This window comes from Schistocerca serialis, chromosome 6 (genome assembly GCF_023864345.2).
Source record: "Schistocerca serialis cubense isolate TAMUIC-IGC-003099 chromosome 6, iqSchSeri2.2, whole genome shotgun sequence".
NCBI lineage: Eukaryota > Metazoa > Arthropoda > Insecta > Orthoptera > Acrididae > Schistocerca > Schistocerca serialis.
In genome coordinates this window covers 146,571,473-146,596,687 of record NC_064643.1, presented here as the reverse complement: position 1 = coordinate 146,596,687, position 25,215 = coordinate 146,571,473, and the positions used below count along the sequence as shown (strand labels likewise).

The following is a 25,215-nucleotide window of genomic DNA, read 5'->3' as shown; positions in this document are numbered from 1 at the left end:
CATGTGTTACCTCTCATGCGACAGGATCGTCGTGCCATTTTTCAACAGGACAATGCTCTTCCACACATGGCACGTGTCTCTATGATGTGTTTACGTGATACTGAGGTACTCCGATGGGCAGCAGTATCCCAGATCTGTCACCGAAGGAACGTGTGTGTGACCAGCTGGTCGTCAACTCCTTGCTAATGTCATTATGGAGGAATATCAAGGACCAGTTACTACAGCTGTGATGGAGCTTGCCTCAGGAAAGTATACAACGGGTTTATGACACGCTTCCAAATTCAGTCAGTGCATGCGTCCAGACCATTGGGAGTACAATGTCATACTGATAAGTGGGCTCATACTGCCAAGTTCTTTGGAAATTAGATTCGATATTGTAATCACATACCCCTCACCCCCTTGAACTTTCATTTCGTTTTCTCCTTCCCTTCTGAGTGCTTCACGTTTTATTGTCAGGCAGCACAGCATTCAGATGTATTTAGACGCTGTCTGTCATCTTTCTCCCTTTCACTTTTCATTTGTTACCGTCCTCTGTCGGCCTTTGTTAGATCTACATCTACATAGATGCTCCGCAAACCACGGTTCTTGGCCAAGGGTCTACAAGTTATTTCCTTTCCCGTTCTACTCGGAAATACAACGAGGGGAAACGACTGTCTATGTGTATGTTGGTGCCAATAGAATCGTTGGGCAGTCAGCTCCAAATGCCTGTTCTCTAAATTTTCTCAATAAAGTTTCTCGAAAACAACGTCACCTTCCCTCCAGGGATTCCCATTTGAGTTCCAGAAGCATCTCCGTAACACTTTTGTGTTGTTCGGATCTACCACTAACAAATCTAGCAGCTCGCCTCTGAAATGCTTCCATGTCTTCCTTCAATCCGACTTGGTACGGATCCCAAACAATCGAGCAGTATTCGAGGATAGGTTGCACCAGCGTCCTATATGCGGTCTCCTTTACAGGTGTCCGCCTCCGTAGATTAGCGGTAGCGTTTACGCTTATCACGCAGGGGGCCCGGGTTCGATTCCCGGCAGGATACTGGGTGTTATGTGTCCTTCTTCATCATTATCATCATTGACCCGCAAGTCGCCGAAGTGGCGTCATCGAAAAAGGACTTGCAATACGGCTGCCGAACTCCCCCGCATGGGGCCTCCCGGCCAACAATGCCATACGCTCATTTCATTTCCTTAACAGGTGAAACTCTCTTTCCTAAAATTTTCCCGATAAACAGAAGTCGACCATTCTCAACAGCTTTCACATGCTCGTTTCATCTCATAGCGCTTTGAAACGTGTGACAAAATTTCCCCAGGTTCACACTGACTCTTCTAACAAACAGGTAAGTTGAGAAACGATGCAAATAGACCTCACAATATAGAAAAAGAAGTTACTTATAGATATTAATCTTTGTATTTGTAGGAGAAGCTAGGGACGGGAATGGAAGTTAGTAATCCAACAATTAATGTGGACAACTACTGTTTTCAGTTTCCATTTCTCATTTTAACCCCGTTTGTCCTACCATGATTTCAAAGTCTTCATTTATAGTCATTCTGTCATTGCTACTTCTCACATAGTTCTCTAATATGTTCATTCTTTCTCGGTGTGTCACCTGCAGTCTGAAATTTAGTGTCCCATGCCGTTTTTTCCCTTATACACTCCTGGAAATGGAAAAAAGAACACATTGACACCGGTGTGTCAGACCCACCATACTTGCTCCGGACACTGCGAGAGGGCTGTACAAGCAATGATAACACGCACGGCACAGCGGACACACCAGGAACCGCGGTGTTGGCCGTCGAATGGCGCTAGCTGCGCAGCATTTGTGCACCGCCGCCGTCAGTGTCAGCCAGTTTGCCGTGGAATACGGAGCTCCATCGCAGTCTTTAACACTGGTAGCATGCCGCGACAGCGTGGACGTGAACCGTATGTGCAGTTGACGGACTTTGAGCGAGGGTGTATAGTGGGCATGCGGGAGGCCGGTTGGACGTACCGCCGAATTGCTCAACACGTGGGGCGTGAGGTCTCCACAGTACATCGATGTTGTCGCCAGTGGTCGGCGGAAGGTGCACGTGCCCGTCGACCTGGGACCGGACCGCAGCGACGCACGGATGCACGCCAAGACCGTAGGATCCTACGCAGTGCCGTAGGGGACCGCACCGCCACTTTCCAGCAAATTAGGGACACTGTTGCTCCTGGGCTATCGGCGAGGACCATTCGCAACCGTCTCCATGAAGCTGGGCTACGGTCCCGCACACCGTTAGGCCGTCTTCCGCTCACGCCCCAACATCGTGCAGCCCGCCTCCAGTGGTGTCGCGACAGGCGTGAATGGAGGGACGAATGGAGACGTGTCGTCTTCAGCGATGAGCGTCGCTTCTGCCTTGGTGCCAATGATGGTCGTATGCGTGTTTGGCGCCGTGCAGGTGAGCGCCACAATCAGGACTGCATACGACCGAGGCACACAGGGCCAACACCCGGCATCATGGTGTGGGGAGCGATCTCCTACACTGGCCGTACACCACTGGTGATCGTCGAGGGGACACTGAATAGTGCACGGTACATCCAAACCGTCATCGAACCCATCGTTCTACCATTCCTAGACCGGCAAGGGAACTTGCTGTTCCAACAGGACAATGCACGTCCGCATGTATCCCGTGCCACCCAACGTGCTCTAGAAGCTGTAAGTCAACTACCCTGGCCAGCAAGATCTCCGGATCTGTCCCCCATTGAGCATGTTTGGGACTGGATGAAGCGTCGTCTCACGCGGTCTGCACGTCCAGCACGAACGCTGGTCCAACTGAGGCGCCAGGTGGAAATGGCATGGCAAGCCGTTCCACAGGACTACATCCAGCATCTCTACGATCGTCTCCATGGGAGAATAGCAGCCTGCATTGCTGCGAAAGGTGGATATACACTGTACTAGTGCCGACATTGTGCATGCTCTGTTGCCTGTGTCTATGTGCCTGTGGTTCTGTCAGTGTGATCATGTGATGTATCTGACCCCAGGAATGTGTCAATAAAGTTTCTCCTTCCTGGGACAATGAATTCACGGTGTTCTTATTTCAATTTCCAGGAGTGTACGATTCAAAGTCCCATGTTAGTAACATCCTAAAGATAGATGCGCTTTTGCCGCGCGGGATTAGCCGAGCGGTTTAGGCGCTGCAGTCATGGACTGTGCGGCTGATCCCGGCGGAGGTTCGCGTCCTCCCTCGGGCATGGGTGTGTGTGTGTCTGCCTTTAGGATAATTTAGGTTAAGTAGTGTGTAAGCTTAGGGACTGATGACCTTAGCAGTTAAGTCCCATAAGATTTCACACACATTTCAACACAGATGTGCTTTTAATGTTTTTCATCTCAGTTCAGTCACTTACTATAGAGCGGTACTGAAATCCTCATTTAGCATCCTGAGTTAGGTTTTCGTGATGTCACGTAATGGGTTAATGAAAACTCGCGGATGGCTTCTTTGGAAAAATTACGACCATTTTCGTTCATTACTGTTCCACATTTAAGCATGATCCCCGCCTCTAGTAATCTCATCATTGACGGAACGTTACACTATTGCCGTCTGCTGATAACTAGTTATCTTGCTGAAATATCGCGTTATATGGACAGCGCCACTAGCTGAATAACCGAACAGAGTTCATAATAGAGACTGATGGTAATGTAATGTAGGTAGGTGATGTCAGAAAGCATACGAGGTCTGTTCAGAAAATTCCGCAACTTTGCCAGCAAAAATTTTCTGTACTCACCTTTTACTTATTGTTCATGGTCTCCTTCGAAATGTTATCCATCGCAATTGATACACCGCTCACAACGCCGTTTCCAACTTCCTGAAGCAGTCTTGGTATCCTTCTTGCTGGATCGCGCGAAGCGCTGTCGGCGAATTTTCTTTTGTCTCGGTCTATTCATGGCACTTGCATCACGATAACACACCTGCACATTCATCCCTGCTGGTGTGTGACTATTAGGCAAAAAACTAAACCACTGTGCTGCCTCATCGTCCGTACTCTCCAGATTCTGCTTACCTTTTTGTTTATTTCCGAAGTTGAAATCTTCGTCTTTCCAACAGGGCTTTCAACTTCGGAAATAAACAAAAAGGTAAGCAGAATCTGGAGAGTACGGACGATGAGGCAGCACAGTGGTTTAGTTTTTTGCCTAATAGTCACACACCAGCAGGGATGAATGTGCAGGTGTGTTATCGTGATGCAAGTGCCATGAATTGTCTCGTCACATTTCAGGCCATACCCTTCTCACATTTTCTCGCAGGCGTCGCAACTCGTTCCGATAGTACCATCGATTAACAGTTTGTCCCTGTGGCAAAAATTCATGATGAACAATCGTTCAAAGTCTAAGAAAACTATCAGCATGACTCTGACATTTGACCTGACCTGATGAGCTTTTTTGGCCTCGGAGAACCTCTCCCGACCCACTGTGGAGAATGAACCTTGGTCTCAACGTCATTACATCTTGACGCATGTCTCATCATCAGTTATGGTTGTCTTAAGGAACATTTCGGTCTCATTTGCACGATCAGACACTTCTTCACAGACTGCGAGGCGAAGGTCTTTCCGGTCTTGACTCATGAGCCGTGGGACGAACTTGGCGGCAACACGGTGCATTCCAAGATGCTGTGTTAGGATTTCATTACGTCATCCAAGTGAAATGCTGCACTCTTCTGCAATCCCTCGGACAGTCAGTCTTCGATTCGCATTCACAATTTCGTTGATGTTCCTGACATGAGCGTCGTCGGCAGACGTCGAAGACCGCCTTGAATGAGGATCATCTTTAACTTCCGTCCAGCCATTTTTAAACCGTGTGAACCGTTCGTAACACTTGAGTATGGCTTACACATTCATCACCGTAGACTTACTGCATTGTTTGGTGTGTCTCTGTAAAGGTTTAGTGCTCCTCTAATTCTGCTATCTCGAAATGCGCAAACTGTGCGACACAGCATTGTACTAAACACAGCACTGAGCAATAACTAACAGACATACAACAATGAAAGTTCTGGCAGTTAGACTTGAAACCCAAGCGTGTGCAGGGATGCCAACCGCACCTCGCTGCAACGCGCCATTGGTGCGAAATTACGAATGTTCCAGAATTTTTTGTACAGACCTCGTACATGCAGGAGCAACAGGATTCGTATCGCTGGACGCCACTCCTCTCTGGGACTCCTTTATCTTTTAGTGGATGTTAAGTGAATGACGATGATTGCAATGTTACGGTATATTGATAATTTTTACTTATGGACCGTCAGACAGCAACTGAATAAAACACAATTTTAGTGCCATACGCGTTTCGCCTTTATTTTCTGCAAGGCATCATCAGTGGCCTGGAATATGTACATATGTTTGCTATTTAATTTACATTTTTGTGACTGTACCTATAGGTTATAAACAGTTCTGGTGGTTTGGTATTTCCTATTAAGTAGTAATGTTTTGAACTGTACTTACAGGTTGCGTGGACAATTTCTTACATATTACGCTCCTGTTGCATTTTTTGGTGTTGTTCTTCTTCCTATGAATGCCAGTTTGCGGTTTTTTCGCACATTCCACAGCACTATGAACTGAACGCTTGCTTCAATGCAATGTTTTGGTTTCTGTTGCCGACTGTCAAATGTTTTTGCCAAAGATCGAATGTTATTGCCGAACTTTCGAGTGTAATTATTGAAGTATCTGAGATATGTTCGTGTATGCATTTGTGTGTGTGTTTGCGTGTGTGTGTGTGTGTGTGTGTGTGTGTGTTTTTTGGTGTGATATTTTTTGTGCTGCGTGTGTGTGTGTGTGTGTGTGTGTGTGTGTGTGTGTGTGGTCCAGACGGTCCATAAATAAAAATTATCAATATACCGTAATATTACACGCAACTGAGGAAGACAGGACTACAAAAGTTGAAGATGATTGCAATGATTTATGTATGGACGCTGATGACTTGTTGTCACACTATGTTGGACAAACAGCTACAGCAGCATCTAGTCTCGCGTCTTACCTTCACATTTGAGACGGCAGTCACCTGCCACTTTGCCGATGCCACACCAGTACTTGCTGTTGATCTGTGGAACAGAAGAAGTCGACTATGAAATACGTGCTTTACTGACAATTAGAACTAGAAGACGAGTGGGAGAACAGGTTGTCCAGTACGGGTGGGAGGCAGTAGTCCACTCACCTGGAACAAGCCGTAGTCGTAGCTCCCGTTCTTGTTGCGAGGGCCCCTCTTGTCAGTTCTGCCGCCGCTCTCAGACTCCACCAGGCACACCCCTGCACACAACACAAAAACGGTACTTGTTACGTGTCGGTTGCAAACAGCCGACCAGTCTGGTCAGCAGTATCAATACATGTGTCGCGAAATTCAGCGATGAAGTTTGGTTGAGGCAGTCTCAGCCGTAGCTTTTCAGGCAAATCGAACAAAAGTGCTACGGCACACGGCTAGCCTAAACGGAGACAAAGGAAAATGAAACAGTCCCCCAACGCTTATCGCTCGGCTGCGCTATTATGTTTTGGGTCCTCTAGAGGCGTACTAAGGTACCGTGGGGCGAAGACTTGAAGGTTTGACAAACTGCCTACTGGCTTCTGTCTCGGGTTCTTCGGCCGACGTTCATCTGACGATTTTACTGACGTTTCGCCAGCACGAGTGGCTGGTATTGTCAAAGCTACACCCTCCATTGCCGGTGGTGAACTAGAGCCGAGCTCGCGGCCGCAGACTATATGTACCTGGCGCGCCAACGTCCGAGGGCTTCTCCTCGGTCATTTCCGGTGCGGTTCTCCTCTTGCTACCTGCGACGGTCGTTCGCTGCAGTACGGGAAGCCAGGAGCCGTTTACCTTAACGCTTTCCTTTTTCTTGTTGAAGCTCTTCGCGTGTTTTTGTGTTTCTACAGCTTCTCTGAACAAGCGCGTTTGATAGTGCTTCTCTACAGCCACAACTTCCGTGTCGGCGACTGATTGTCCAGTCATTCCGACATAAATTTTTCTGCATGTGCAAGGTACACGGTATATTCTCGACTTAGGAAGTGGGTCCCTTTTCTCCTTTGCCGATCTAAGACACTCTCTGATGTTCCTTGTCAGTTTGAATATCGTCTTTACGCCGTGCTTGCGCAATATACGGTCGATTCTGTCCGTCACTCTGGGCGCACCACGCACTGAGTGAGACCGACCACTAAATAAAATTCGCCGACACGGAAGTTCTGGCCGTAGAGAAACACTGTCACACCCGCTTGTTCAGAGAAGCTGCGGAAATACAAAAACACGCGAACAACTTACACAAGAAACAGGAAAGCCTTAAGGTAAACGGATCCTGGCTTCCCGTACCGCAGCGAACGACCGTCGCAGGTAGCAAGAGGAGAACCGCACCGGAAATGACCGAGGAGAAGCCCTCGGACGTTGGCGCGCCAGGTACATATAGTCTGCGGCCGCGAGCTCGGCTCCAGTTCACCACCGGCAATGGAGGGTGAAGCTTTGACAATGACAGCAACTCGTGCTGGCGAAACGTTAGTAAAATCATCAGATGAACGTCGGCCCAAGAACCCGAGACAGAAGCCAATAGGCAGTTTGTCAACAAGTGGTCACGAAAGCCTTAACAATTTTGTACTTGAAGGTTTGCCAAGACTGCGGACAAGTACCTGAAAACTATCAAAAAATTAACTACGCAACTCTGTAATGTATCCAGTTTATTGGATGGTGAGCTCCGTGGCTGCAGATTATATTATTTTAATAAATACAGCAACCAATCACTTTCTTGCGTGTTTTTTATTGAAGTTAATACGCATTTCGGGCTGTAACCTCAGAGCCATGGTGTTGTATTGTGCTAATAATCATGATTTCATCCCAATCGACGCCCAAGTCGCCGAAGTGGTATCAAATCGAAAGACTTGCACCCGACGAACGGTCTACCCGACGGAAGGCCCTAGTCACACGACATTTACATTTACCTGTCTTCAATTCGCGTAACACATATTTAAGTCTTCAGTCAGTACGTAGTTACACCATCGACTGCAAGTTGGATTCTGTAGCTGCCCTGCGCAGAATAACAGTTTTGTGTAACTACTGCAGTTCGCGGATTGTTTATTTATGATATGCAGCTTTTTAAGTGTACTTACTTTCTACTGTGCTTATTGTCATTCCGATTTTCGCGTTTATGGATGTGGCACAAACACTTTTTTTACTCCTTTTTTGCACAAAAACAACCCAGTGTCCGCCATGTTGCCGTTTGTCATCTTTTAGCGCATCCGAAAAATACATTTATGGTCAAAGATTGTCTTTTGCTTACAGGTTCTGCTATGGTCAAAGTTCTAGGTTGCTCATAGGTTGCGTATGACTTAAATAAAACTAACTTAAATTGTTTAGCATGAATGTGCTAAGGTGCTGTAAGGTAAGGTAATAACATGGCTATTAAATAACCGCATTAGTGACTGTTTAATTAGTTTTATGGAATATTTAAAAAATAAAAATAATGTACTTCTACATAGTCACTAATACACTTATTTAATAACTTCACAGAGTACTCAGCACATTCATGCCAGATAATATCAGGTATTTTACTCATATAGAACCTATAAGAAATATATAACTTCGACCATAGCAGAACCTGTAGTCAAAATATAATCTTTGACACTAGATATATTTTTTGGATGTAAACAAAGGTGTCAATCGGCGACATGGTGTATAATTGTGACACCATGAAGTTTCAGTTTTTAGAGAAAGCTCCTTGTAGTGTATCGTCAAGTGGCATACTTGTTTCAGAATGCACTTCTTTCAAGTCCACAAATAATTTTTGAATATCCTTCCTTCTACCTTCATCGTACTGACGTTCAGCACGCTGACGTGTGATAAGTTCTATTCTTCATATGAATGTAACGTACTGCTCGTATGAGAAAGCGTGCGAGCATGAAAACATAGGGACTCTGTAACGTGCCGACGGTTACGATAAAGCGGAAGACTAGTTCCCTGTGCCTCTTTAAATATTACAGTTTTATATATACAGGGAATGGACCACGGCTGTTGACCGTGATCATAAACTCCCGAGACGTACTACAGCCACCATTCCACTCTATGTTTGCCTCGGTCATTAACGGCAGGAAGCTAACGAAGGTTTGTTTGGGTGTGAATTACGCACCTCTGGGAAAGGGAGCCGCCTTTATGCCTTTAGAAAATTCAATTCGACGCACCAAAGAAATTGTTTTGTCTTGTTTATACTTACGCTTTCTGTGGGCTCAAGAAATGAAATATGTTGCTCATGGTGGTATGGTTGAGAAACTGTTGATTGTAGCTTGGGTATAAAAAAAAGGCTACGAGTAACCATATAAGAAATAGAATCAGTGACACGAAGATCGAATCGAACAACAAAACCACTTTGATTACAACATAAATACAAAGATATTTTTACCGAGAACACTACAGGGTGGTCAGAAACAGTCTGAAAAGCTTGTAAGGGTGTTGCAGTGGAGGCTGAGCTGAGAAATAATTGTTGAGAAAAAATTCGATATGTTGCGCGGTTTGCGAACTGCTAATGAGTATTGTAACAGTTGCTAATTCACGGACTCACAGGTGTCACTGCATTACCATACTTTAGCGCCTGGCGGAACAAAAGCTTGAATCTCCGCTCACGACGGCCTAGTTGGCTAACGTCAATCTAATCAACGTATCGAATTTTTTTCTTATCAACGTATCGAATTTTTTTCTTAACAGTTATTCCCAGCACAACCTCCCCTGCAACACCAGTATAAGCTTTTCATACTGTTTATAACCACCCTGTATATCGACACAAAGGAAATTTCTGCACGTTTGTAAGTGTTTGTCGTGTCTGACTAATGCCCGCCGCCTTTCAAACTTAAAACTGAATTTGCTTGCTTTTTCGTCATTGCTCCAACCTTCTGACTCCCATTTCAATTTCCTCGCCTCTTCCCTTACTATTTTTGCCCTCTAGAGCTCCCTCTAGTACCGCGCAAGCTATTACCTAATGTACTGCATTCGGGAGGACGACGGTTCAATCCCGTCTCCGGCCATCCTGATTTAGGTTTTCCGTGATTTCCCTAAATCGTTTCAGGCAAATGCCGGGATGGTTCCTTTGAAAGGGCACGGCCGATTTCCTTTCCAATCCTTCCCTAACCCGAGCTTGCGCCCCGTCTCTAATGACCTCGTTGTCGACGGGACGTTAAACACTAACCACCACCACCACCTAATGTACGACTACGCGTCCCTTCTTCTCATCAGTGATTTCAATATGTTCCTCTCCTCACCGATTCTGCTAAGAACATCCTCATTTCTTATCTTACCAGTGCACTTAATTTTTAGCGTTCTGCTGTAACATCACACCTCTAACACTTCGATTCTCTACTTTACTAACTCTCGCACTGCTCGTGATTCGCTTCCTTGCAGTGCCATGCTCAAGGCGTACATTCTCGGAAATTTGTTCTTCAAATTAAGGTCTATGTTTTATACTAGCAGACTTGTTTTAGCAATGAGCGCTCTACCTACCTGTGATAGTCTCATCTTGTCTTCTTCGCTTCATCTCTCACGATTTGTTTTGTATCAAAAGTAGTAGAAATTCTTCACTTCGCTTATCAGGCGGTCCTCACTTTTGATGTTATGTCCATTGGTAATCTTAAACTGATGAGCCAAAACATTATGATCACCTGCTTAATAGTTTGTTTGTTCCTCTTTGGAACGAAATACAACACTGATTCTGCATATCAGAGATCCGACAGTTTGTTGGTAGGTTTGTGGAAGTATGTGGCATCAGACGTATAGGCACAAGTCATGTAATTCGCGTAAATAACGGGCCACTGACTTCCGTACGCGGTGATGGCGCCCGATAGCGACCCAGATGGGTCCCATAGGATTTACATCACACGAATTTGGTTCCCGAGACATCAACCTGAGTTTTCTGTAACGCTCCTCAACCATTTAGTGCCTAGTGCCCGATTCACTGGCCTTCTACTTTTTCGTAGAGCTCACGTTAGTAGCACGTGAACATTTCATCAACTTCGCCGTTTTCTAGATACTCTTTCGTAGTTTTCCCTTTGTCAAAGTCGCCTGTCACAGTGAATTTCCCCATTTGCAGCCCATATGGTCGGTAGGGTGATCCCCGGCGGTGTCTGTTCCGCTTACATACTTTTGTTACCACGTCACGTGCCCGCAAGGCCACCAGGCGACATCCAACTTCGCGTTGGGCTGTCTAACTAGTGCTGATAGCTGTTTGGTGTTTAACGTCCCGTCAACCATGGAGTCATTCGTGACTGAATACAAGCTCTGATCGAGAGGAAAATTATTGTATGTGTATATCCATTACACCTCTATATGGGCTATATCGTCCTGTTGTAATAATAACAGCACGTCTTTGATTCGTTCGATGTCTTTTGCCTTGCCTACTTAAAAGGACTCCAAAGTCTGGAACAGTACTCGAGAATTGGTCGCATCAGCGTTTTGTATGCAATTACGTTTGCTGCACTTTTCCAGAACCATTTCAACATATTCGAGTCTTCGATTCACGTATCCTAACAGAGATTTTTACATGTTCGTTCCACTTCGCATCGCTTCTTAGTATTATCCCCAAATAAAATGTGACGTGCTCAATGTACCTGGTGATCAAAAAGTCAGTATAAATTTGAAAACTTAATAAACCACGGAATAATGTAGATAGAGAGGTAAAAATTGACACACATGCATGGAATGACATGGGGTTTTATTAGCACAAAAAAAGTTCCCAAAATGAGAGACAGATGGCGTTGGACAGCAAAACTGCTACCGTGACGGGTGAGAGGTACGCCGATATGTTATACAATCGCATCATCCCCAGCCTGGCTGATAAACACCTGCTGGAACATACAATGTTTATGCAGGATGGAGCTCCACCACATATTGCCAGACACGTGAAAGATCTCTTGCGCGCGTCGTTTGGTGATGATCGTGTACTCAGCCGCCACTTTCCTCATGCTTGGCCTCCCAGGTCCCCAGACCTCAGTCCGTGCGATTATTGGCTTTGGGGTTGCCTGAAGTCGCAAGCGTATCGTGATCGACCTACATCTCTAGGGATGCTGAAAGACAACATCCGACGCCAATGCCTCACCACAACTGCGGACATGCTTTACAGTGCTGTTCACAACATTATTCCTCGACTACAGAAAGTAGTCCTGTTGTTGAGGAATGATGGTGGACATATTGAGCATTTCCTGCAAAGAACATCAACTTTGCTTTGTCTTCCTTTGCTGTGCTAATTATTGCCATTCTGATCAGATGAAGCGCCATCTGTCGGACATTTTTTGAACTTTTGTATTTTTTTGGTTCTAATAAAACCCCATGTCATTCCAAGCATGTGTGTCAATTTGTACCTCTCTATCTACATTATTCCGTGATTTATTCAGTTTTCAAATTTATACTGACTTTTTGATCACCAGGTATATTCACCTCTAATCTTATAATCGGATTCTGTCTGAATCCTCGCCTTTTTCACAGGCATTATCTTGCGTTTATTTACGTTGAAAGAGAGCTGCCACTTATTATTCGAAATAAAAGTTTTGTCCAAGTTTTTTTCCAGTGTATTCCGATCGACCAATGACGATACTTCCCTGTAGACAATGACAATATGGTAGTTGCGCTGATCCATTCAGATGAATCGTATTTCTATATTGGAAACATTGGAGGTACTATTCCGTTTCCTTGTGTCACTTACGACGCTTCTCTCACTTGTGTTAACATTCGCCGTACATTATAAGGCGCTGTATTCTATTTGTCATATATACATCGAACATATCTGGGTAGACATTCCATATGATCGTCTCCTGGTTGATACTGGTTGGTTTATTAATCTTGTTTGCACTTCATTCAAGCTTTCATCCGGAAACAAATTTTCTGCTTCATGTGAGTCTGTTACGAAGCTCTATCCCTTTACAGATAGAAAGACAGGCGTCGGAAAGCCTTAACTTAGTCGATTAATACAGGTGAAGACCAGAGGCTTAACAAAAATATGGAAACGCCGTGAGAAATCCATGCTTGAACGTTGTTGTTGTTGTGGTCTTCAGTCCTGAGACTGGTTTGATGCAGCTCTCCATGCTACTCTATCCTGTGCAAGCTTCTTCATCTCCCAGTACCTACTGCAGCCTACATCCTTCTGAATCTGCTTAGTGTATTCATCTCTTGGTCTCCCTCTAAGATTTTTACCCTCCACGCTGCCCTCCAATACTAAATTGGTAATCCCTCGACGTCTCAGAACATGTCCTACAAACCGATCCCTTCTTCTAGTCAAGTTTTGCCACAAGTTCCTCTTACCCCCAATTCTGTTCAATACCTCCTCATTAGTTATGTGATCTACCCATCTAATCTTCAGCATTCTTCCCTAACACCACATTTCAAAAGCTTCTATTCTCTTCTTGTCCAAACTATTTATCGTCCACGTTTCACTTCCATACATGACTACACTCCATACAAATACTTTCAGAAACGACTTCCTGACATTTAAATCTATACTCGATGTTAACAAATTTTTCTTCTTCAGAAACGCTTTCCTTGCCATTGCCAGTCTACATTTTATATCCTCTCTACTTCGACCATCATTAGTTATTTTGCTCCCCAAATAGCAAAAGTCCTTTGCTACTTTCAGTGTCTCGTTTCCTAATCTAATTCCCTCAGAATCACCCGATTTAATTCGACTACATTCCATTAATCTCGTTTTGCTTTTGTTAATGTTCATCTTATATCCTCCTTTCAAGACACTGTCCATTCCGTTCAACTGCTCTTGCAAGTCCTTTGCTGTCTCTGACAGAAATACAATCTCTTCGGGGAACCTCAAAGTTTTTATTTCTTCTCCATGGATTTTAATACCTAATCCGAATTTTTCTTTTGTTTCCTTTACTGCTTGCTCAGTATACAGATTGAATAACATCGGGGGAGGCTACAGCCCTTTCTCACTCCCTTTCCAATCACTGCTTCCCTTTCGTGCCCCTCGACTCTTATAACTGCCATCTGGTTTCTGTACAAATTTTAAATAGCCTTTCGCTCCCTGTATTTTACCCCTGCCACATTTAGAATTCGAAAGAGTATTCCAGTCAACATTGTCAAAAGCTTTCTCTAAGTCTACAAATGCTAGAAACGTAGCTTTGCTCTTTCCTTAATCTTTCTTCTAAGATAAGTCGTAAGGTTAGTATTGCCTCACGTGTTCCAACATTTCTACGGAATCCAAATTGATCATCCCCGAGGTCGGCAGGTTCTCCATTCATCTGCAAAGAATTCGCGTTAGTATTTTGCAGCCGTGGCTTATTAAACTGATAGTTCGGTAATTTATTTATTTATTTAAATTAATCTGTCAACACCCGCCCTCTTTGGGATTGGGATTATTATATTCTTCCTGAAGTCTGAGGGTATTTCGCCTGTCTCATACATCTTGATCACCAGATGGTAGAGTTTTGTCAGGACTGGCTCTCCCAAGGCTGTCAGTAGTTCTAATGGAATGTAGCCTACTCCGGGGGCCTTGTTTCGACTCAGGTCTTTCAGTGCTCTGTCAAACTCTTCACGCGGTATCATATCTCCCATTTCATCTTCATCTACATCCTCTTCCATTTCCATAATATTGTCCTCAAGTAGATCGCCCTTGTATAGACCCTCTATATACTCCTTCCACCTTTCTGCTTTCCCTTCTTTGCTTACAACTAGGTTTCCATCAAAGCTCTTGATATTCATGCAAGTGGTTCTCCTTTCTCCAAAGGTCTCTTTAATTTTCCTGTAGGCAGTATCTATCTTACCCCTAGTGAGATAAGCCTCTACATCCTTACATTTGTCCTCTAGCCATGCCTGCTTAGCCATTTTGGACTTCCTGTCGATCTCATTTTTGAGACGTTTGTATTCCTTTTTGCCTGCTTCATTTTTTGCATTTTTGTATTTTCCCCTTTCATCAATTAAATTGAATATTTCTTCTGTTACCTAAGGGTTTCTACTAGCCCTCGTCTTTTTACCTATTTGATCCTCTGCTGCCTTCACTATTTCATCCCTCAAAGCTACCCATTCTTCTTCTACTGTATTTCATTCCTCCATTCCTGTCAATTGTTCCCTTACGTTCTCCCTGAGACTCTGTACAACCTCTGGTTCTTTCACTTTACCCCTGGTCCCACCTCCTTAAATTCCCACCTTTTTGCAGTTTCTTTAGTTTTAATCTACAGTTAATAACCAATAGATTGTGGTCAGAGTTCACATCTGCCCCTTTAAATGCCTTACAATTTAAAACCTGGTTCCTAAATCTGTCTTACCATTATATCATCTATCTGATACCTTTTAGTATCTCCATGGTTCTTCCATGTATACAACCTTTTTCATGTTTCTTGAACCAAGTGTTAGCTATGATTAAGTTATGCTCTGCGCAAAATTCTACCAGGCGGCTTCCTCTTTCATTTCTTAGCCCCAATCCATATTCACCTACTATGTTTCCTTCTCTCCCTTTTCCTACTCTCGAATTCCAGTCACCCATGACTATTAAATTTTCTTCTCCCTTCACTACCTGAATAATTTCTTTTATCTCCTCATACATTTCATCAATTTATTCGTCATCTGCAGAGCTAGTTGGCATATAAACTTGTACTACTGTAGTAGATATGGGCTTCGTGTCTATCGTGGCCACAATAATGCGATCACTATGCTGTTTGTAGTAGCTTACCCGTACTCCTATTTTTTTTATTCATTATTAAACCTACTCCTGCATTACCCCTATTTGATTTTGTATTTATAACCCTGTATTCACCTGACCAAAAGTCTTTTTCCTCCTGCCAACGAACTTCACTAATGCCCACTATATCTAACTTTAACCTATCCATTTCCCTTTTTAAATTTTCTAACCTACCTGCCCGATTAAGGGATCTGACATTCCACGCTCCGATCCGTAGAACGCCAGTAATCTTTCTCCTGATAACGACGTCCTCTTGAGTAGTCCCTGCCCGGGGATCCGAATGGGAGGACTATTTTACCTGCGGAATATTTTACCCGAGAAGACGCCATCATGATTTAATCATACAGTAAAGCTGCATGCCCTCGGGAAAAATTACGGCTGTAGTTTCCCCTTGCTTTCAGTCGTTCGCAGCACCAGTACAGCAAGGCCGTTTTGGTTAGTGTTACAAGGCCAGATCAGTCAATCATCCAGACTGTTGCCTCTGCAACTACTGAAAAGGCTGCTGCCCCTCTTCAGGAACCACACGTTTGTCTAGCCTCTCAACAGATACCCCTCCGTTGTGGTTGCACCTACGGTACGGCCATCTGTATCGCTGAGGCTCGCAAGCCTCCCCACCAACAGCAAGGTCCACGGTTCAAGGGGGAGGGGGGGGGGTGGCTTGAACGTACAGGGTGACAATTATTTAACTATATGAAAAAAAAGTAAATTAGTTACAAACTATGGCGTGCACACACTTCATTCAATATGTAAACGTCATTTCAGATACTCGGATTTAGGTTATGACATGTTCGATATGCCTGCCATCATTGGCGATGATGTGGCGCAGATGTATTAGGGAAATTCTGCATGACCCGCTGAAAGTCGGAACATCGATGCTGTCGAGTGGCTGTTTTCAGCTTAGCAATGGTTTTGGGGTGATTTCTGTACGCATTAGCCGCACAAAAAGGGAGTCGTATGTGTTCAGACCTAGAGAATATGGCGAGTGCTCTTCCAGGACATTACACACACACTTGCTACGATGGGGTCGAGCTCCGTCTTGCATAAACCACATCTTATCGAAATCAAGGTCACTTTGGATGATAGGGACGAAATCATTTTCCAAAACCTTAACGTACCGTTCGGTAATGACGTGCCATCAGGGAATATCGCACCGATTATTCCGTAACTCGACATTGCACACCACACAACCACACAGTCACTCCTTGAGAGTAAAGAGAGTTCTCGATCGCGAAATGTGGATTGTAAGTCCCCCAAATGCGCCAGTTTTGCTTATTGACGAATCCATCCGAATGAAAGTGAGCTTCGTCGCTAAACCAAACCATACTGCTCATACTAATTCCCGTCACGTGCCGCTGCCAAACATCCAGTTTCAACGCCCTAACGTAAACCGTTCAGAAGTTTTGACGGTTTTGTTTCATATAGTTCAATAACTGTCACCGTGTAAATGCATAGGCAAACCAGGCCTGCAGGTTGCAACCACTAACGGCACCGCTGCATTGTACTGAATACGTTACAAGCATCAGACACTGTCAGAACAGTGTTCTGTATAGTTGTGAGTGCGTTATATGGGAGCTGAGTGAGTTGGAGCGTGGGGAAATTGTTGATGTCCGTATGGTTCAAAAATGTTTCAAATGGCTCTGAGCACTATGGGACTTAACATCTGTGGTCATCAGTCCCCTAGAACTTAGAACTACTTAAACCTAACTAACCTAAGGACATCACACACATCCATGCCCGAGGCAGGATTCGAACCTGCGACCGTAGTAGTCGCGCGGTTCCAGATGTCCGTATGATGGGTGCTTCCGTAACCAAGATAGCCTAAGTCTTCGGTGTTTCAAGAAGCACCGTATCGAAGATTTATATGGCATACAGAGAAAACGGAAAAACATTATCCGATAAGTGCGGGTGGAAGTATATGTTGAGTGCTCGTCGCAGACGGTTGACGAAAAGTTGGAAGACAACAGCTACAAAAGTCGTTGCAGAACTGAATGTCGCACTCGCGAATCCTGTCGGCAAAAAAACAACGCGAATGGAGCTCGATAAGCTGGGAATTGGAGGATGAGATGGAATTCCAAAACCGCTCATCAGCGATGCAAATACGCGTACCCGCAAAACGAGGTGCCGATGCCATAAAACCTGGACTTTAGAGCAATGGAAGAAATCCACTCCGTCGGATGAGTCATGTTTCACACCGTTTCCAACTTCTGGGCGAGTTTAGGTCCCAAGTGTAAAACATGGCGCGGGTTCGGTAATGATTTGGGCAGCCGTATCGCGGTGCTCCGTGGGCCCATGGGTACTCTGCCAGGTCGCATTACGCCAAGGATTATGTGACCATTTTGGCTGATAAGATCCATTCCATGGTACACTGTTTGTTCCAAAACGATAATGGTGTGTTCCAAGACGACAAGATCCCTGCTGCACACAGTTCACATCATCCAGGACTGATTTCATGAGCACGAGAAATAATCGTTGCATCTTCCCCGGCCACTAGATCACCACATGGCACTATTACTGAGCCTTTGTGTTGTGGCCTGTTGTGGTGCCTGATCTCCAACCACCTCCATCATCGTTACGTGAACTTGGCCAGTATTTTATAGGAATAATAGTATAAGAGTACCCCTTGAAATCCGCACTGGATCTACATTTATTCACTCCGAGACGACTGGAAGCTGTTTTGAATGCTAACTGTTTTCCTACACCGTATTAAGCAGGTGTTTTTGGTGTTTCCGTATTTTGGTCCACCCCCTTTACATCCCACACAATTTGAATGAAAAGGGTTATTATTCTCGTAAAACGGTGGAAGAGCTTAAATTAATTAAAGTGTCATATCTGAAAATTACTTCACTAAACGTACACTGCTATGCACTTATCGCACGATGTGAAAGTTATGTTAACAGGGAGGACGCAAGGGAACCTCCGATTGCTTCCTACCGTCCAAACGAAGTGTAGCCCTATCCAGCAAGGAAACACTCTGTCGGATCTTGTAAGATGTATCCAGGCCGTTGCCCTAATGGGTAGGAAATCTTCCGGTGACTTGTTTTCCTTCCACGTCGTTTACAGACCTCAGGCGTTAGCACAGATAACAGGTCGCCATCCACATATTATCGCCGGCCACTTCGTAGGCTCTATGCGTGTTGCGACGGTCATTCTGTTAATGTCTGTAATTACGTCGGACACGCTGGACTATCTGTGTCGTACGTACTGTAGATCGGTCGCGACCCTAACCAATCGTTCCCGCCCGATACCGGAGTATTGGTCCATATAAGTTTTATTCTCTCACTAAGAGTCCTGCTGTGTTTGATGCCAAGAAAGATGGCTTACCAAAATACGGATAACGTGATACATTTTCATGAAGTAGTCATACGTATTTACGCGTAATAATCAGTTGCATTACTTAATAACTACAGTAACAAAATCAGAATTTGCTACGAGGAAGAAACAGACAGAAAAGATGCAAAAGAAAGTATAATACGGTGAGAGAAAGGCGGGGACAGTGACTTGGGGTACTAATGAGGAAACAGCAAAGTCTAATATGCACAAGCGATAAGAGATAAGACACATTTTCTTTACACAGTGGAGAACTGTTTAACTGCGCTGATCAGTTGAGGCTGGATATTCCATACTAGAGAAACGCGGAAGGACTTAGCATAAGCGTTGCGTTGCGTTTTTTGGGGAAGGAGACCAGACAGCGAGGTCATCGGTCTCATCGGATTAGGGAAGGACGGGGAAGGGAGTCGGCCGTGCCCTTTCAAAGGAGCCATCCCGGCATTTGCCTGGAGTGATTTAGGGAAATCACGGAACACCTAAATCAGGATGCCCGGACGCGGGATTGGCTTGGCTCTGAGAACTATGGGACTTATCTTCTAAGGTCATCAGTCCCCTAGAACTTAGAACTACTTAAACCTAACTAACCTATGGACATCACACACATACATGCCCGAGGCAGGATTCGAACCTGCGACTGTAGCGGTCGTGCGGTTTCAGACTGTAGCACCTAGAACCGCTCGGCCACCCCGGCCGGCGACGCGGGTTTGAACCGTCGTCCTTGCGAATGCGAGTCCAGTGTGCTAGCCACTGCGCCACCTCGCTCGGTGACTTGGCATAAGCCGTTGTTGCTATGGCGAGGTGCAGAAACTAATTTAGAAGGTAATAATCGAGTCTCTTGTGAGTATTGGTGAGTTAGGAATGCAGGACAGATGATTACTGAAGAGACGATGGAAAACGAGGATCTTGTAGTCGCACATTCTAACGGCATGAAACCAGTGTAGGTATCTGTAGCAAAGAGTGACGCGGTCGCCCTGGGCAGTCTTACCTATAGGTGAGAGTGATGCAGTATCGGCTTGCTCAAGTTTGTTGACTTTACTATCTAACTGTGATGATTATTCGGAATATTAATATACCATTCTCTTACCTCAAGATATGTTCTATGACCAGTACTATACAATGATTTTTATTTTTTATATGTAGTACTTAAGTAGCGAACGGCCTTGCCGCAGTGGTAACTTCCGTTCCCGTCAGATCACCGAAGTTACGCAATGTCAGGCTGGGCTAGCACTTGCATGGGTGACCTTCCGGTCTGCCGAGCGTTGTTGGCAAGCGGGGTGCACTCAGCCCTTGTGAGGCAAACTGAGGAGCTACTTAATTGAGAAGTAGCGGCTCCGGTCTCGTAACTGACTTAACGGCCGGGAGAGCGGTTTATTGACCACATGTCCTTCCATATCTGCATCCAGTGACGCCTGTGGGCTGAGGATGACACGAGGGCCGGTCGGTACCGTTGGGCCTTCCAAGGCCTGTTCAGACGGAGAGAGAGTACTTAAATACATCGAAGCTACAAGGCTTGTAGAAAATGTGTTGCACTATCGGCAATTGTCTTTTCTGTGATAACATCGATTGTTAATGATACACTGCACTGATACTTATCGAATAATAGTAGTGCACATGAGCATGGAAATTTATTGTTACAGTTCCACCTCAGTTCACGAATGTTTAGCTCGCTTTTACTTTTTTCTCATTTTCCACCATTTCAGACTGAAAAAGTAGTAAGAAGAAGAAGGAAATGTAGTTCAGAAATAGAAATTAGTTTTGGTCAATAATGAAAAAAAATCGGGTGGCCGGTACCAATGAAACGAAGAATACCACCTACTTTACACACGACTGAGCCTACACGATCATTCTGTTTCAGATCCCTGCAAATTGTTTCACGCCTGTTTATAAGAGTTCACTAATTCCAGTTGTACCTCAGTGATATTGTAATCGTGGGACAGTACGGTGTTTACGAGAGGCGTTCAGTAAGTAATGCAACCCCTCTTTATATCGACCAATTCCGCTTGAAAAAATTCTGAATCTTTCGCCGGACGTCGTGGAATATTTCTGCTTCATCCCCTACAGTTTTATGCAGTTCGGATGGCGCTAAACATTGCCTTTAGAATGGCGCCTTACATTGCCTTTAGAATGGCGCCTGTGAAGGTGGTGCGTTCCAGTCAGAAAGCTGTCATTGAATTTCTTTTGGCGGAAAATTAGAGCATCGCAAATATTCATAGATGCCTGCAGAATGTGTGCAGAAACCCCACAGTGAACAGAACCACGGTGAGTCACTGGGCGAGGCGTCTGTCATCACCTCAAAACTGGACTGTTGTTCTTCATCCACTCTGGGGCCCGGAGCTCGCACCCTCCGACTCCCATCTGTTTGGCCCAGTGAAGCATGCACTCCGCGGGAAGCAGTACGTGTATGAATGACGAGGTTATTGGTGCTGCAAGGCGTTGATCCCGACATAGACTAGTAGAGTGCCACAATGCGGGCATACAGACCTTCCCAGAAGGTGGCGTAAGGCTGCCGCATTGAATGGAGATTATGTTAAAAGTAGGGTTTTGCAGGCAAAAGAGTGGGGAATAACATGGTGTATCGTAAACCTGAATAAAACCAACCTACTTTGCGAATAAAATGTGTAGGATTACTTACTGAACGCTCCTCGCATTACTGTGAAGTACATAAGTTTACATTTCTGATAATTGTAAGTAAGTTACCATACTTCGCTCAGCTTTGCAGTTTTATCGAGGTCAGTCTGAATATTTGTGCAGCTGGTTTGAAAAAGTCCGAAAAGTCAGAGATTATTATTAATAATGTCTGCTATATTATTAACAGACAACACGAACAGCAAGTGTTCTAACACACTTGCCTAGGACGCGCTTGTGGTTGCTTCTAAATCTTTCGCTGACTCTCCATTCAAGAAAACGTACTGGGTCCTCTCGACTAAGAAATCCTCAATACCGTTACAAGATTCGCTTGTATAAATCACGAAGCAACGTATATAATAGCATAAGTTAAATAAAACTGCAAACTTGGAACACAACTGAACCCATTGTTTAGATGACACGTTTAGTCATCGATAAGAACGAAAACAGCTTTACAGGTTAGACGAGGGGTTCTCAAACGGTTCTTTGCTGTTCGTAGGGGCATCGTGGTGGTTTCATTAAATAATAATTTGATTTACTTGTTTCCTGAATAAAGAAACAGTGTATGCGCCAGTTGTGATAACTGGCGGGTACGAAGAATTAAATGTGTGTTCAGTTATAAGGTTCTGTGAAATTTGCGTTACAAGAAATACGACTTTCAAGTATTAGTAATTAACCTGAGAGGCAGCAAATTGAAAGTGGAAAGATTAGTGTAATTCATTAATAAGTATTTCGAGACTCAGAGATTATTGTAAATCGGGACGCAGCAGTTATCGATTATCTCTGAACAACTTAGCAACGCAATCAACAACTGCATGAGAATCTTTGACGACTCCGACGAAGATTTTAATGATCAAATATCAAGATATATAGTACCCCTTATTTGACAAAAGTTTTATCAGTACGACCGTGCAGTAATGTAAAATCTCCGTAGAAACTTTGCTACACTGGTCCTTCGAAAATACGCTTAACAACTTGCGGGACTAATACACGCATAAGACACGGCATTTTGCATGTGCTTTAATGATCAACCATTCGATGTCGTGCACCAACAGAGACTCTACATTGAAAGTGAAGTTCGTTTCCTCGTCACTGCTTGAGTTTTGGGACTTGGTGTAACAGGATTATGCACAAATAGGTAATAAAGCCCTACGAAAAAAAATGATTCAAACGGCTCTAAGCACAATGGGACTTTAAATCTGAGGTCATCAGACCCCTACACTTAAACTACTTAAACCTAACTAACCTAAGGACATCACGTACATCCATGCCCGAGGCAGGATTCGAACCTGCGACCGTAGCAGCAGCGCGTTTCCGGACTGAAGCGCCTAGAACCGCTCGGCCACAGCGGCCGGCGAGCCCTATTAGTTTTGACAGCTCTTAAACCACCCTCCTAATGAGAGGTAGGTTTTTTCAATATTCACTCATCAACACGAAATATAGTTAGCGAACGAATGTGAAGAAACAGACGCGAGTCGCAGTTTCCGATCATGTTCCGAGATTTGAATAGGTCGGTTTTATCAGCATTGGCAGTCATCAACAGGAAATATAGTTAACGAACGAATGTGAAGAAACAGACGCGAGTCGCAGTTTCCAATCTTGTTCCGATATTTGATTAATGATGGTGAAGAAACAAGCTAGTCCTTCCCGTTGAACCGAGGAGGTGGCGCGGTGGTTAGCACACTGGACTCGCATTCGGGAGGACGACGGTTCAAACCCGCGTCCGGCCATCCTGATTCAGGTTTTCTGTGATTTCCCTAAATCGCTTCAGGCAAATAGCGTGGTGGTTCCTTTGAAAGGGCACGGCCGATTTCTTTCCCTAATGTGAGCTTGTACTCTGTCTCTAATGACCTCGTTGTCGACGGGACGTTAAACGTTAATCTCCTCCTCCTTCCCGTGGTTTTGTTGTAAGAACAAGATGTAGTAACCAGAATGAGATTTTCACTCTGCAGCGGAGTGTGCGCTGATATGGAACTTCCTGGCAGATTAAAACTGTGTGCCGGACCGAGACTCGAACTCGGGACATTTGCCTTTCGCGTGCAATTGCTCTATTAACTGAGGCACCCAAGCACGACTCCCGCCCCGTCCTCACAGCTTTACTTCTGCCAGTACCTCGTCTCCTACCTTCCAGACTTTACAGAAGCTCTCCTGCGAACCTAGCAGAACTAGCATTCCTGAAAGAAAGGATATTGCGGAGACTTGGCTTAGCCACAGCCTGGGGGATGTTTCTAGAATGAGGTTTTCACTCAGCAGCGGAGTGTGCGCTGATATGAAACTTCCTGGCAGATTAAAACTGTGTGCAGGACCGAGACTCGAACTCGGGTCTTTTGCCTTTCGCGGGCAAGTGCCTTACCAACTGAGCTACCCAAGCACGACTCTCGCCCCCGACCTCACAGCTTTACTTCTGCCAGTACCTCGTCTCCTACCTTCCAAACTTTACAGAAGCTCTCCTGCGAACCTTGCAGAACTATGAGACGAAGTACTGGCAGAAGTAAAGCTGTGAGGACGGGGCGCGAGTCGTGCTTGGGTAGCTTAGCCGGCACGGTAGTTCAGCGTGTTCGGTCAGAGGGATAGCTGCCCTTTGTAATAAAATACTGAGTGGATGGATCAATAACGAACTTCAACGGGCGTCAGAAGACATCCGCCACGAACAATTGCAACGAACTATAACGAAAAAATGAGATTAAAAAAAAAAAGTTGGTAGAGCACTTGCCCGCGAAAGGCAAAGGTCCCGAGTTCGAGACTCGGTCCGGCACACAGTTTTAATCTGCCAGGAAGTTTCAAGATGTAGTAACATTAAAAGTTTTGTGTCAATAGTTAATCAAGAATTGACTACTGTTATTCATTTATTTTCGAAACTTAATTTATTTACAACACATTTCGAGTGGAATATCGTGTGCGAAAGGAGCCATATGTGTTTCTGTTCTGGTCGTGAGAGCTGTAGACTCGAAAAATTTGGTAAAGACTGTGATAGGCTGTACTCACAGTTCCTGAGGTCGCTGGTAATGCCGTGACGTTTGAGCGCGCTGACGATCTCGCAGCGCTGCAGCTTCTTGGCGTCGCCAGAGCCGAGGACGAGTACCAGGGCGAGGCCCAACAGGACTGCGGCCGACGCGCGCATCTGTGCGGTGATGTGTCGAGGCTGCTCTCTGAGACGAGTCCAGTGCAAACCGCGGCGGGCGACGTGCTTTTATTGCGTCGCTTCGCGCCTCGTCTGAGGACGCAGCCCCCACCTCACCTCACCCCACCCCACTCCGCTGCATCCGGGGACCGGTGCGCTGCGCCGACGACAGCAGGCGCAGCTTCCGAGAAGCCCAGCTGTGCCCTTCCCGGCTGCCAAAAAACACTGTGCGACGTCAGCTAACTTGGCCGAACAGCTCTTCTGTTTACAATAAGCGTTTGCTTAAGGCGCGTACACATGGGGCCAGCGAAGACCAACGAACGACAACCACTGGCTTCTGCCGAACGTTGGTCGTTAACGCATTGACGTTTGGCCTCTCATCTTCACCAAACCAGGGGGTCCCGCAATTCGGACATTTCGAAACTCAGTTGACTCTGAAAACTTGCCATGGTTATTGATATGAAGAGGATTTAGCAGCCGTCGGATATGCAGCATTTACACTGATGAACCCAAGAA

General features: G+C 45.1%; 1 protein-coding gene across 1 annotated transcript in view; it reads right to left on the bottom strand.

Annotated features, from left to right (window-relative positions):
- Window positions 1-24,754, bottom strand: part of LOC126483849 (lysozyme-like) — a 40,057-nt gene extending 15,303 nt beyond the window's left edge. The window contains exons 1-3 of the mRNA XM_050107064.1: window positions 24,564-24,754; window positions 6,149-6,240; window positions 5,972-6,035 (exon numbers count right to left, since the gene is read on the bottom strand). Coding sequence (XP_049963021.1) covers window positions 5,972-6,035; window positions 6,149-6,240; window positions 24,564-24,699 — 292 coding nt within the window. The 5' untranslated portion in view covers window positions 24,700-24,754. The remainder of the gene's footprint in view (window positions 1-5,971; window positions 6,036-6,148; window positions 6,241-24,563) is intronic.
- Window positions 24,755-25,215: the final 461 nt, after the last annotated feature.